The sequence below is a fragment of the Callithrix jacchus genome, chromosome 5, assembly GCF_049354715.1.
Source record: "Callithrix jacchus isolate 240 chromosome 5, calJac240_pri, whole genome shotgun sequence".
Taxonomy (NCBI): domain Eukaryota; kingdom Metazoa; phylum Chordata; class Mammalia; order Primates; family Cebidae; genus Callithrix; species Callithrix jacchus.
In genome coordinates, this window is record NC_133506.1 from 67,835,489 (window position 1) to 67,848,354 (window position 12,866).

General features: G+C 48.9%; 1 protein-coding gene across 7 annotated transcripts in view; it reads right to left on the minus strand.

Annotated features, from left to right (window-relative positions):
* Positions 1-886: 886 nt before the first annotated feature.
* The window catches only part of ANKFY1 (ankyrin repeat and FYVE domain containing 1), a 90,196-nt gene continuing 78,216 nt past the window's right edge, over positions 887-12,866 (minus strand). For 4 of the 7 annotated variants that reach the window (XM_008996410.5, XM_054255642.2, XM_078372527.1 and 1 more), the window contains 6 exons: positions 11,001-11,148; positions 10,428-10,518; positions 9,956-10,080; positions 8,122-8,268; positions 6,176-6,266; positions 887-5,010 (listed from right to left, as the gene is read on the minus strand). In XM_008996410.5, the coding sequence (XP_008994658.1) occupies positions 4,878-5,010; positions 6,176-6,266; positions 8,122-8,268; positions 9,956-10,080; positions 10,428-10,518; positions 11,001-11,148 (735 nt within the window). In that variant the 3' untranslated portion in view covers positions 887-4,877. The remainder of the gene's footprint in view (positions 5,011-6,175; positions 6,267-8,121; positions 8,269-9,955; positions 10,081-10,427; positions 10,519-11,000; positions 11,149-12,866) is intronic. The other 3 variants (XR_619980.6, XR_008481451.2, XR_013535451.1) reach the window with 1 other exon arrangement.

Consider the following 12,866-nt stretch of genomic DNA (forward strand, 5'->3'; position numbering starts at 1 on the left):
GAAACTAATCTGCCCCTGATTTAGTACTCCTTAATTATTCAGCAGGTAACTTACCAAGCACCTACTATGTGCCAGGCATCATGTTAAGATTGGGGGGGTTGGAGAAGCAAGGCTCCTTACCTTAGGGGGAGTAGTCTGGTGGTGGAATCAACCCTATTAGAGCTGCCAGAGGCTGTTGTTGTGGTAGGAATGCAGGGATAGTGTGAGGGCCCAGCCCCCAAAAGTTCTGATCCTTCAAAAAAATAAGCAAGGAGCATTAGTCATTCCAGCCAGGTGCACTCTGGCCGTGCCTAGAGGGCACCTATCTCTGATGCAAGACCCCCAAGTGCAGGCTCCAGGACAAACGTGGCCGGCTTCAGGGGCCTGCTCAGTGAGAACTGCTTTTTCATACTTACCTTATGGTACCTGTCATGAGCCATAATCGGCCAAGAGCACACTAAGTTCAGGCAGCTACTCACTGTGTAAAATAACTACTTTTGGTTAGCTAAGCCATGAGGACATAAGCCTAAGAATTATACAGTGGACTTTGGGGACTTGGGAAAGGGTTAGGGGGTGAGGGATAAAAGATGACAGTGTACAGTGCTCGGGTGATGGATGCACCAAAATCTCAGCCATCACCACGAAAGAACCTATTTCTGTAACCAAACACCACCTGAAACCCCAAAACTGACTGATATTTTAAAAAATTAATTAAAAATAAATACATAAAAGAGCTTTTTGGCTGCTGTCAACAGCATGTTCCTGAAAACTGCTGGAATTGGGACTTTCCTAGAGGGTGGCTCGTAAGAAATTCATTCATGTCAGGAGTTTTTTAAAATTTGTTTTAATTAGTACTTCTGCATTAGAAGTAACTACAAATATCTTATTAAAGTTTCCACTTTAAATGCACAATTTTACTTCATTTTATTATAAGGAATTGTTAGAGAAAATGCAAATATCAGTATTTGAAAAATACATTCCATTACACAGACCCCAAAGAAACAATGTTGATAAGCGCCATGGTCCTATGAGACACCGTCACCCCACACTGAGCACTGCCCCAAATGGGCTGGAAGCCTAGGTGACTGACCGAATGTGTGCCTGCAGTTTCTGCCCAGCTACAGCCCCTCCTCTGGGGTCACAGGGATGTCGTGGTAACAGCCAGCTCCGCACATCTGCCAAAAAGGGCAAGTCATCAAGTCAAGCAGTCACGACTCAAGACTCCCTAGCTGCAGAAAAGCAATGTTAGTTTTAACAGGTTACTATATTATTTATGCCACACAAAAAAGGAATTGCACAGGCAATGATCTTCCAAAGAAAGTTTTTAAGGCATCTGTAACTTCAGGGAATTTCAGGGTTGATATCTTGTCAGTCAGCTCTTTACTAAATTACTTCCACAGAGTGAGGAGGTGACTTCCGAGTCCTGCTGGCGAGCTGTGCCCCTGCTTCCTCTGCTCCCAGGCTGGGAGTGGGGAGCTTTGGTGCTTCAGCTAGTTCTGGGACTTGTCCCAAGGGAAGCATTGTCTGTCATGGAAGCGTGACCCTTACTTGTTCAAGCTGCTGTCACCTCGGAAGTTGACTTGACTTTCGGGGCTAAGCATTACATAGTTCAGAGAGTTCTTTTTCTCCAGATAAAAGAAAACTAGATGGAGGTGAAGGTCCTCCCTTTTCTCAAGATATTCCCTCCATTCCATGCCTATGGACAAGATTAGTGCAGTCGGGTCAATACGGTAGGTGTGGGACATGGACAGGGAGGAGTGGTGAAACCACACACATGCTGGGCTCCACACAGGGACGTGAGGGCACGGAACGGTGGCCAGAGATGACCCGGGGCTCTGAGGTAGAGGACTCAAGGTCACGTAGACCCCACTCCTTGGAGAGAACGTGGCAGGTGAACTAAGCAATCTAATCCAGCCGCAACTAAATTAGTATAGTAATTGGGGTTGACACAGCACATGTTCTAATACATCATTCAGTAAGACGCCACTAAAAAGATGACTGAACGTTCAAAGTCCTAAGTGTAGGCACTTAAGTTTATGGGAAATTTCGGTGTCAGAGGATCACAGCAACTTAGTTTAAGCCATTTGATTTATATATAGCACATGGTTTGTACCTTCATCTTAAAAACGACAACAAAAGACTTAAGAATATATTGGATAATAAATCTGGCGATGAGCAAGGGCAGTTCAAGAGTGAACTCAGCATGACAACATTGACTGTTGCAATAAATGATGTTTGAGTCAAGTTTCTTTTCCTGCTCATTCATTGAAGTGGGAACTTTCTGATTGAATTAAAATTAAGTTTTGGCTACTAGTGCTTAAGCTATGCTGAAAATTTAACAACAACCAGGCAGTTTTGTATTCAAGTGTTGGCAGCAGGAAGAGACGGGAAGGACTGGAAACATGCCTGGTCCCGGACAGGGCAGCTATGGTGGCGTCTGCGCAGTCAGGGGTCTTCCTAAGCTTTTCCTGTATCCACATGGATGCCCCTTGCAGCCAGTGTGTAATAGGACTAAAAGACATTCTGGCCGGGCGCGGTGGCTCAAGCCTATAATCCCAGCACTTTGGGAGGCTGAGGCAGGCAGATCATGAGGTCAAGAAATCGAGACCATCCTGGCCAACAGGGTGAAACCCTGTCTCTACTAAAAATACAAAAATTAGCTGGGTGTGATGGCATGCACCTGTTAGTCCCAACTACTCGGGAGGCTGAGGCAGGAGAATTGCTTGAACTCGGGAGGCGGAGATTGCAGTGAGCTGAGATTATGCCACTGAACTCCAGCCTGGCACCTAGCGACAAAGGGAGACTGTCTCAAAAAAAAAAAAAAAAAAAAAAAAATTCTCCCAGTCCACAGCTGCTCAGTACCATTGCTATCCCTGGATTCATGGAAGAAACAGAAACTCCAATCAACCTATTTGAAACATGATCTTAAGATTTTAAGTGCAATTACAGGCAAGATTGTTAATGAAATTGATAAGGTAGGGCATGGGCAGAACAATCAGCCTCACCCCTGACTGATCTCCAGATTCCTTTTCCATCATGAACATTTAAAGAACAGGTATCGATGTACCAGCCACTTCAATTCCTATCCAAACCATGATTATCTTCCTAACTCAGGTAACTAAGCTACCTAACCCTGCCTGCCGGCTTCCTTATGGCCCTTTTCAGGTAATAGAAAATGGAAACTGACCACATACCTCAGGTGGTCAAATGTTTGCCAAGACTGGCAACTCTCTATGAAACATGTCAAACTGAGGGACAGGGGACTCTTCTAATTAATTTTTTTCTTTTATACATTGTGCACAAGCTTATATTAACATAGAAAGCATATATATCTTATAAATCACAGAAATGTTTTTTAAAATAGCACTGCAGTTTATCAGCTCATTTTACACGTTTAGGCAACAGAATGTATAAATCTACAGCAACACAGAGAACATACCCAGAAAAGAAACAAATGACATTGCAAAACATATTTTTTCCCTTTAACACACATATGCAAACTTCATTAATGCAAAAAGGTAGTGGTTATTAAATGTCTGAGAGGATCAGTATGTATGACTGAGACTCAATCTCCGAGTATAACACACAGCGTTTACCTCAGAGTTGTTTTGTTTTAAAGCGGTGGTAGATGTTTCTCTTTAAATGTGCGTTTTTTAGAAACTGGCCAAACCTTCAAAAGAGAAGTTTAACACCTCATGGTTAATAGATGTACTAGCAGCGACTAAGACCCAGCAAGTTCTGGTGGCCTCATCCAGCACACAAGCCAGAGACTTCCAAAACGTGGTGGCGCACATGTGGCTGTGGCCACTCATGATGTGACTCACAGCATCATGAGGGAGGATTTCGGCAAGAAGCATTTGCGTCAAGGACACAGGACCTGCCAGCCTGAGGCTCCAGACGCCCCTGGGGCTGAAGCCATATTGATCCCCCCTCATCACTCAGCCTGGATGAATCTCTTGCTCTAAAAGACACTACAGAGTTTTTCCTTAAAGATTTGTGTGAGCTGAGGTCCCGTCAAAGCTGATCATTCAAATCACTGATGCAAGCATGTGTGAGGGTATTTCTGAATGTGGACTTTTAAATTGGGATCACTGATAATGCAGCTCTATAAAAGGGCAGCACAAAGTGCGCTTCCTCCACCACTCTCCAGGGGCAGAGGGACTAAGACTCCACACAGGACGCGGCAAGACGAGAGAATGAGACGCTGCCACGAGGTGTCAAGCAGCCAGCTGCACCCCTGACACCTGCATAGCACGAACACTGTAAAGCTTTCAGTTGGTAAGGCCACGATTTTTCAGCTCTCATCTTTGAACCCTGTTAAGAAAGATTTCACCTTTTTAAAAGGCGTAGCTCACCAAAAACACAGGTTAGCTTAAAAAGAAAAAAAGACTTTAGGGCAAGAGGATCCTATTATCTTTATGAAAACACTGTGCAGAAAAGTCCACAGCCACTTACCCTAGAGTAAAGCCCGCTTGTTAGGCAGCCAGCTTCCTACTCTGTAAGGCTCTGCTGCCTCAGCCAGCCCAGGCGGGAAGACTTCATGAATGCTCTGGGATGGACACCAAGCTACTGGAAGGGAAAACGCTTATCCAAGTTTCCTTGTATGTAGCTAGCAGAATGGGGAGGGGTCTAATTCCTAATCACATTAACAACTTAGGCTAAATGGCCTGGTCCAATCAGTGAGACGCCCAGTGAAATTGATCACAGTCTGACACACACACTGACAATCATATGGAATCACTGGAAAAGGGATCTATCACACCATGATCCTTAAATGTTCCAGTCTATTGCCTCAGGAGGATGACTGCCAGCTCCTGCTCTGTGGGCAGTCGGGCTGGTGAGCAGAGCAGCTGCTGGGGAGGTGACCAAGAACGTGGCCTGGACGCTCCGGGGGCTGACTAAGAGACCCCACCCAGAGTCAGCACATCAAAGCAAATGTTGCAAACTCGCACAGGTTTGTTCAGATCAAACTTGATGATAGGAATCTCCTTGGTCGAGCATTTATGGCAAAGAAGACGTCCGCAGTGACGACTGTGGAAGCAAAGAAAGGAAGTATGAGGGGAGCACTGAAGACACACCATCTCCCAGCATGTGAGGGCAACCCCCACAGGGGCACTGAGGCAACACCACCAGCCAAGTCACAGCAATTCATGGAGAATTTTTAGTCCATGAAAACAAAACTAGTCAGTCATCACGTTAAAGCAATACTAAAGGCGGCTTTCTTCTTTCCTTAAAGATCAAGAGCAGCTGAGGCTAAGCACAACGTTCACAACTGTCATCCCAGCACTTCGGAAGATGGGCGGATCACCTGAGGTCAGGAGTTTCAAGACCAGCCTGGCCAACACGGTGAAATCCCATCTCTACTAAAAATACGAAAATTAGTTGGGCATGGTGGTGCACACTTGAATTCCAGCTACTTCAGGAGGCTGAAGAAGGAGAATGGCTTGAACCCAGGAGGTAGAAACTGCAGCAAGCCAAGCTCATGCCACTCTACTCCAGCCTGGGTGACAGCAAGACTGTCAAAAACCAACAAAAAGAGAGCAGCTCAGCACTTTTTTTTTCTTGAGATGAACTCTCACCTGTCACCCAGGCTGGAGTCAGTGGCGTGAACTCAACTTACTGCAACCTCCTGCCTCAACCTCCCAAGTAGCTGGGATTACAAGTGCCTGCCACGACCCCCAGCTAATTTTTCTATTTTTAGTAGAGATGGGGTTTCGCCACATTGGCCAGGCTAGTCTTGAACTCCTGAACTTAACTGATCCACCCGCCTCCACCTCCCAAAGTGTTGGGATTACAGGCGTGAGCCATGGCGCCTGGCCTATCTATCTCATTTTGATGGGAAAAGCGCCTTGCTGTCAGAAGCAGCCCATACTGAAGCATACCATGAGGGCAGTAACTCATCTCAGCTTTGCTGCAGGCCGGAAGCCAGGGAGGATGGCACAGGCCTGATGGGCCACCTGGGAACTGTGCACCTTCAGCTTCCACAGGACAGCACCAGTCTGCAGGTCCCTGCCTTCCCTCCATCTCTTCCTCAGTCAGATCCTTGGGTGTGCTCATCTCATCACTCCATTTGGTCAAGTTTTGCCCATGAGTGTGCAGGCCCCGGGCAGGTTCATGGCTTATCCTGGAGAAGGGCGGGAGCAGTGACGTCGGCGCAAGTCCCCCTACCTGTCTGACAGTGACGCTGGGGTCTTACCAGTGGTGTTTGCGGGTCGTGACTCCAAACTTGGCAGTGCACTCATAGCAGAAGGAGCCGTCACACCATGGAGGCTCCTTGGACAGCATATCTGTAACACATGGAAGAGGACTAGTCCCATCAAACAGCGACTGCCAGGCAAGCCTCAGGGCTCAGAGGGAGCAGGGAAACAGACCAGCAAGTGAAGCCACACACTACCACGTGACATAGGCCAAGAGGCAAAAAGGTTCTAAGTGGTTCAGGGACAGCTTCCCAGAGGAGATGAGAATCAGCACTTGCCAGGGAGAATGGGGGAGAAGGAAACACGCCAATGAAGTGAACCAGCGTGGCGATTGTGGGGGAGGTGGCATGGTATCTGTGGGAACGCAGTGTGGTGTCTGTGTGAGGGAGGCGGCGTGGCATCTATGGTGAGGTGGCGTGTGTGTGTGGGAGACAGTGTGGCGTCTGAGGAGGTGGCGTGGCGTCTGGGGCAGATGGCGTGGCATCTGGTGAGGTGGTATGTGTGGGAGGCAGCGTGGCATCTGTGGGGAGGTGGCATGGTATCTGTGGGGAGGCAGTGTGGTGTCTGTGTGGGGGAGGCGGTGTGGCATCTATGGTGAGGTGGCATGGTGTGTGTGTGGGAGACGGCGTGGTGTCTGGGGAGGTGGTGTGGCATCTGGTGAGGTGGTATGTGTGGGAGGCAGCGTGGCATCTGTGGGGAGGTGGCATGGTGTGTGTGTGGGAGGTGGCATGGCATCTGTGGGGAAGCGGCATGGCGTCTGTGTGGGGGAGGCGGTGTTGCATCTGTGGGGGAGGCAGCATGTCTGTGGGGGGAAGCACACGTAGTCGGGGATGGCTGGAACGAAGACATGGCAGGGGGAGAACGGAGATCACACAGCTAGAAAAACTGGCTAGGGCCACACGATGGGGAACAGAAGATGGGACTAAGAGAAACTGTGGAGGCAGGATCTGTAAGACTTAGTGCCTGCAGAAGTGTGGGATGTGACATGGAGCAGACAGAAGAAAAGGTGATGTCCAGGCTTCCAGGGAGAGGGCCTGAGTCTGCAGTAGGACCACAAGCCGAGTGACCTCTGAGGAAGAACTCAGTTTCCGTCTCAGCTGGGAGTTAGCAGTGTAACAGGAACGACCATCACTAGGATTTACTGGCTGAACTCTCACTCTATGCCAGGCACTGTGTGACTGCACTTCACAGAGAGGGCCCCGAGCGCGTGGGGAGGAAGCAGCGCGTCAATCAGTCGTTACTCCTGAGCACCGTGGTGCGTGTATGTAGCTGGTGCTGTGAGGGGCACCAGTGCGGAGCTCTGGAAAGGCCAAAGCAAAGTGACAGTATACAGATGTCACAAATGCTTCAACACCGGCTCTGCCACGGACCAGCTGTGCAGCTGTGGGCAAGTCACTCCACTGTGATCACATGGCCACCAAGTGTTTCTGAGCTTGTTCTCTCCTGTCTGTCTCTCCCCACGGTGGGTGACAACATAGCACAGGCACTGGAGGCATCTTGCTTCTCTACCACCTCAGCAGGGAGGAGGACAGACTCACAAATATGAGCTAGGAGTGAACACTCCTTTCCACAGAAGGGACGCTGGGAGGGGAGAGCTGGTGGGGCTGAAGCAGAAGCCATTCTGAAGGTTCTAAAGGATCTGAATCAGTCTCAGGAGGACAGGTGTGCAGCTAAGTGGCCAGGAGACACAGGAAGGGTGGCCTGCCTGGAGCTTGCGCACTCCCAGCAGGTTGTGGGGAGTGGGACATGAACAAGGCAGAGCGCTTTGAAGAGAGACTGGCAACAGTGACCTTCCCAATGCGCTCAAAACCCTTCACCCCATTCACAGGAAGAGTCCCATATACTGCCTGGAAACAGGTGGTTCTGACCTTAAGGCATCTTGAGATTTAAAGATCACAAATATATCTCGATAGTAGCACTGAAAGAGCAAACATAGGCCACTCACCTAAAAGTCGAAACAGAAGCTGCTTGGTGGCAACCTGGTAGTTGAAAATGTTGACTCCCTGGTTGTTATTCACCCCAAGACGAGCCCCAGATCGGACGATGGCGCGGCACAGGTTGGCATTCCCTTTCATGTATGCTAAGAGCAGCACTGGAAAACAAACACGTAGGGCTACTCCCCACCTGGCACGGCTGGCACCGACCATGGGAGGGCAGGAGACTGCTGGCAGGACATCTGCTCAGAAAGTCCCCACAGACACACAGGGGCCCCTGAGGCTCCGGGGAGACCTCTACAGACAAGCTGTAGCATCTCCCAAAAAAGGACATGGCCTTGAGCCCGAGATTCCAGAGCAGCTGGGGTTCCGAGACGCAGCCTTTCCCATGTAGAGCCTGGGCTGCAGGATAACCAAGGTAGGGCAGGTGGGTGGGGATTCAACACAAAACAACCATCCACTGTTGCCTCCCTTGCCTTCCTCTGGCAGGAAACACTGGTTTCCCCACAAAGGACAAAGTTCTTTCACCCAGTGTAATTAAATCTAAGCCTATGAGTTATGTACACGTGGAGAAGAAAAATCAGTATTAGGAACATGCTCCCAAAGGTTATTCCACTCCATGGAGCCTCTCCTCTGTGCAGGTACAGAGCCCATGGGAACCCATGCTCTGGTCAGGCCAACCTCCTGCCTTCCCTGTGAAGAGTCACAGCTGACTGCAGCTAACCTTTGCATCCCTTTCCCAGACACTGTGTGTACAGTCTTTCATTTAACTGAAAATTATACCATAAGAGGAGGGTTTTTATTCCCATTATCAAATGAGGAAACAGGCACATGAGGGGAGAACGTGTACCCAGTCACACTGCTAGAATCATGGGGCCTGGCATCTGAACCCAGCTGTGTGTAATTGGGAGGTCTAGATGCGACCCTCCCTGCCAGCCTGCTGACATGCTCCTGGGCAAGATGCTTACTCAGTAGGTGCTGGGTAGAGCAGCTCACTCCCAGGGCTGACTCCTCTGAAGCTCAGGCCCACCACTGCCAGCTTAAAAAACAACATTCACTTAGCAAGGCCAAGAACTCCTCTCAAGACCAAGATAAAATGCTGATAATATATGTGGTCCCACATTAAGGTTCACACAACCCATAGTGACTCCATTTCTGCCACGACCACGGAGGCTCTCTCTCCAGAACAGGGTGAGCTCAGGGAACTGAGTAGCCACACAGCTGCACAGGGGGTTCTGGGATCAGAGAAATCTAGTTTGGTTTTACTGGGTTATTCTTCCTTACCTGAAAAATGGGGATACAACTATGTGGGGCTGTCGAGAGCACTAAGCCAGAAAATGTATGAAAGAGTATGTCAGAAAAGCCAGGAGAGCCACGCGGATGGACATAGTGACCACGGGCGCCCAGAGCAAGCCGGAGAGGCCTGCGGCCCTCTCCCTAAGACGGCTCCCGTGGATCTAGGTGCAATTCGCCACTTTCTCAAGCATGTCAACACATACCATAGCACATTTCTTCCTTCTGAAGATTCTGTGAGGTTCTTCTATTTTCTTTGCTAAAATTTGGGAGCTTGGGTAGGGCCCTATTTGACTGGACAAAAGGCAAACGAGGGAAATGAAAGCAGGTCGACAGGCCTGTCTGGAGAAGGTACACATGGTCTCAGCACTGGATGCACTCGAGACATGATGATGCCTAAAAGCCGACGCTCCAATTCCACAGCAGGGCTTTGGAGCAGAGGCTCAGAGGGCCCGACAGAAATGCCCTGAGGCCATGACATGTGCCTGACTCCAGTTTTTCCAGGCACAAGGCCTGCAAGTGAGACAGGACACGCAAGATCTCGCTACATACCCGTGCTGCCCTCTGCATCTGGCTTATCTAGAGGGTACTCCGGCATGCATTCCAGGAAGAGCTCAAAGATGGCTGCTGCGTTCTCCTTGCCGTACTGTCCCAAGATGTGCAGCGGGGACTGGCCTCTGACGAAACATGTTGGAAAAGTTAGGAATCTGCCAGGCCATCACACACAAAATAAACAGAATTTTCTGAACTCTGGTGGATACATCTAAAGGCATGTAACAGGTCACAAAACTTTTTCTTTTTTATTTTACTGTAACCTAAGTAGATGTATAACAAAAGTTTTTTTTTTTTAGAAGCATTTTTTATTAAAACAAAAATACCAGTGCCAAAAGTTCCAAAATAAAGTACCCGAAGCTGGTGAGGTGCCCAGCGGCCAGTTCTGCAGCCCCTCCCTGGGGCTAATGGGAGGCACCGGCAGCCGGCAGCTCTGGTCACCGAGGGGCCTGCTCGGGTCCCACACGCTCACCTGAGGTTAAAGGCTTCGGCGTCCACTGTGCACTCTGTCAGGAGAACCCGGATGTTGTTGAGCCGGCCGTGCATGACAGCAAGATGAAGAGCTGGGAAGTAAATCCTCTTACTGTGCAAGCCCAGAAGCCCAGAAGCACAGGCAGAAAACTCTCCACCACTCCTCACCCTCACAGACCTCTCTGTCAATGGGACCCAGCCACAGCAGCCACTGGCCACGCACAGAGCCATCCTTTCTGCTCTTTACTGCCCTCAAGGATGGACCAAAAATGCAATCTCGTGACTGCTCTGTGCTGTGCTTTCTGCTTCAGCAGTTACCCAAAGGTGAAACTGAACAGTTTCCCAGGAAGGCAGTGTGGGCTTCTAGTCTCTCAACCAGATGGGGAGGCTCCACAAGGCCTGGACAGTGGAAGGCTGGATGCCCTACCCCAAGCACTCCCTGTCACCACTTTGCTCCTATAAAAGCCAACCCCCACACGGGGTAGCAGACCCAAGGGTGCACCGCACCCCCACCCTAGAATGGAGGGATAGTTCAAGGCACTCAGCACTATACACAGAGGAAGGACAGAGTTACCATTGTTTCCATTCTCATCCACCGCAGCAAAGTCCACTCCATTCTCTAGGAGGACTGAGCAGATGGTAGGCAGGTCCTGCTGGGCAGCAAGATGGAGGGCAGTCTGTCGATGCTTGGTTAATTCATTCACTTTGGCTCCTGCAAGAAGCTGTTGAAGTTCATTACATGAAGAGTCTCTCTACCACAATCAAGATCCCCTTTTTGGAGACCAAGCTGCTTGTCCTCTGACACCCACAGAGGCTGATGGCCTGCCTTGATGACAGAGCTGGGAGCATGAGGGCTTCACACATACTCCTGCTGAAGCACAAACCAGCAAAACCTGTGCCAAGGGCAAACTGGCAATTACCTGTCAGAATGTTAAACTGCCATTCCTTGGGACACAGAAACTACTTCTAAAGCTTTAGTATATAAAAACAATGCAGGACTGCAGTGATACTGACTGGACTATAGAAGGATGTCTACTGCTTATACTAGAAAAGCCTGATGGCAAAAGGGTTTGGTTGTAAAAATTATAAACAATAGAACATGTAGTAATTAAGATGATAAATATTTATCAATTAACATGGAAAGATGTTGATGACAAGTAAGTTTAAAAAACCTTGCAAATTAGAAGATGGTACAGTTCCATCTGGGGAAGACAGAGCTGTACACACAAGCATGCACACACATGCACTCGGAAGGTGTTTCACAGCATAAATGCCACACTCGGGAGAGCTGGGAGTCCAAAGGAGACACTGTCTGATTCATATCCTTATGTGCTTTGAGTTTTTCCACAATGAGTATGTTCTACTTCACTGTTGTTTTCTATGTATTTACTAATTTTTGAGACAGCAATTTGTTCTGTCACCCAGGCTGCAGTGCAGTGGCACCATCATAGCTCACTGCAACCTTCAACTCCTGGGCTTAGAGGACTGCCCCACCTCAGCCTCCTGAGTAGCTAGGACCACAGGCATGTGACCCTATACCTGGCTAGTTTTTTAAAAAAATGCTTGGTAGAGACAGGATCTTGCTACGTTGCCCAGGCTGGTGTCAAACTCCTGGCCTCAAGCAATCCTCCCACCTTGGCCTCCCAAAGTGCTGGGATTATAGGCATAAGCCACTGTATCCAGCCTGTTTTTTAAAAGAAAGAACACAAGCTGGGTGCAGTGGCTCAGGCCTGTAGTCCCAGCACTTTGGGAGACAGGCAGGCAGATTGCTTGAGCCCAGAGGTTCAAGACCAACCTGGGTAACATGGAAAAACTTCATCTCTACAAAAATTTAAAAATTAGCTGGGCATGATGGCATGCACCTGTAATCACAGCTACTCGGGAGGATGAAGTGGGAAGACTGAACCTGCAGTGAGCTGTGATCGGGTCACTGCACTCCAGCCTGGTCAACAGAGGGACACCATGTCTCAAAAAAGAAAGAAAAGGACACAAAGAATTACAGAATCAAAGGCAGAAGGGACCTTTAAATAATACCCCATCTATTCATTTAGTATTTGAAGTTCATCATCCTCTTTCTGACAAAGTTTAAAAAATAGTTGCTGTTAACAGAAAATTCCTGAGTTTGTAGTCAGAACCATTTGCTGCTCCTACGCTGTAAGGCCACCCTGCTTCCCCTGTGTGTACAGACACTGCCTGTGGGGAAATCTAGGCGCCGGTCAGCTGCTCTGGGTAGAACCCTGACTTCCAAGTCCCAGAACTCTGAGCACCCAGTCTATCACTGATGGATGGGACATGTGAGCGGATATGGGACACCTACATGGGACACATTACAGACATCTACTCACGGTCACTAGTGCTAAGTTGGGGATCATAACTAACTGCATAGTTGGTCAGCTGGGAGGAGTAAGAGGTGGGTAAAGTTAGCGGGAACAGGGTCAAG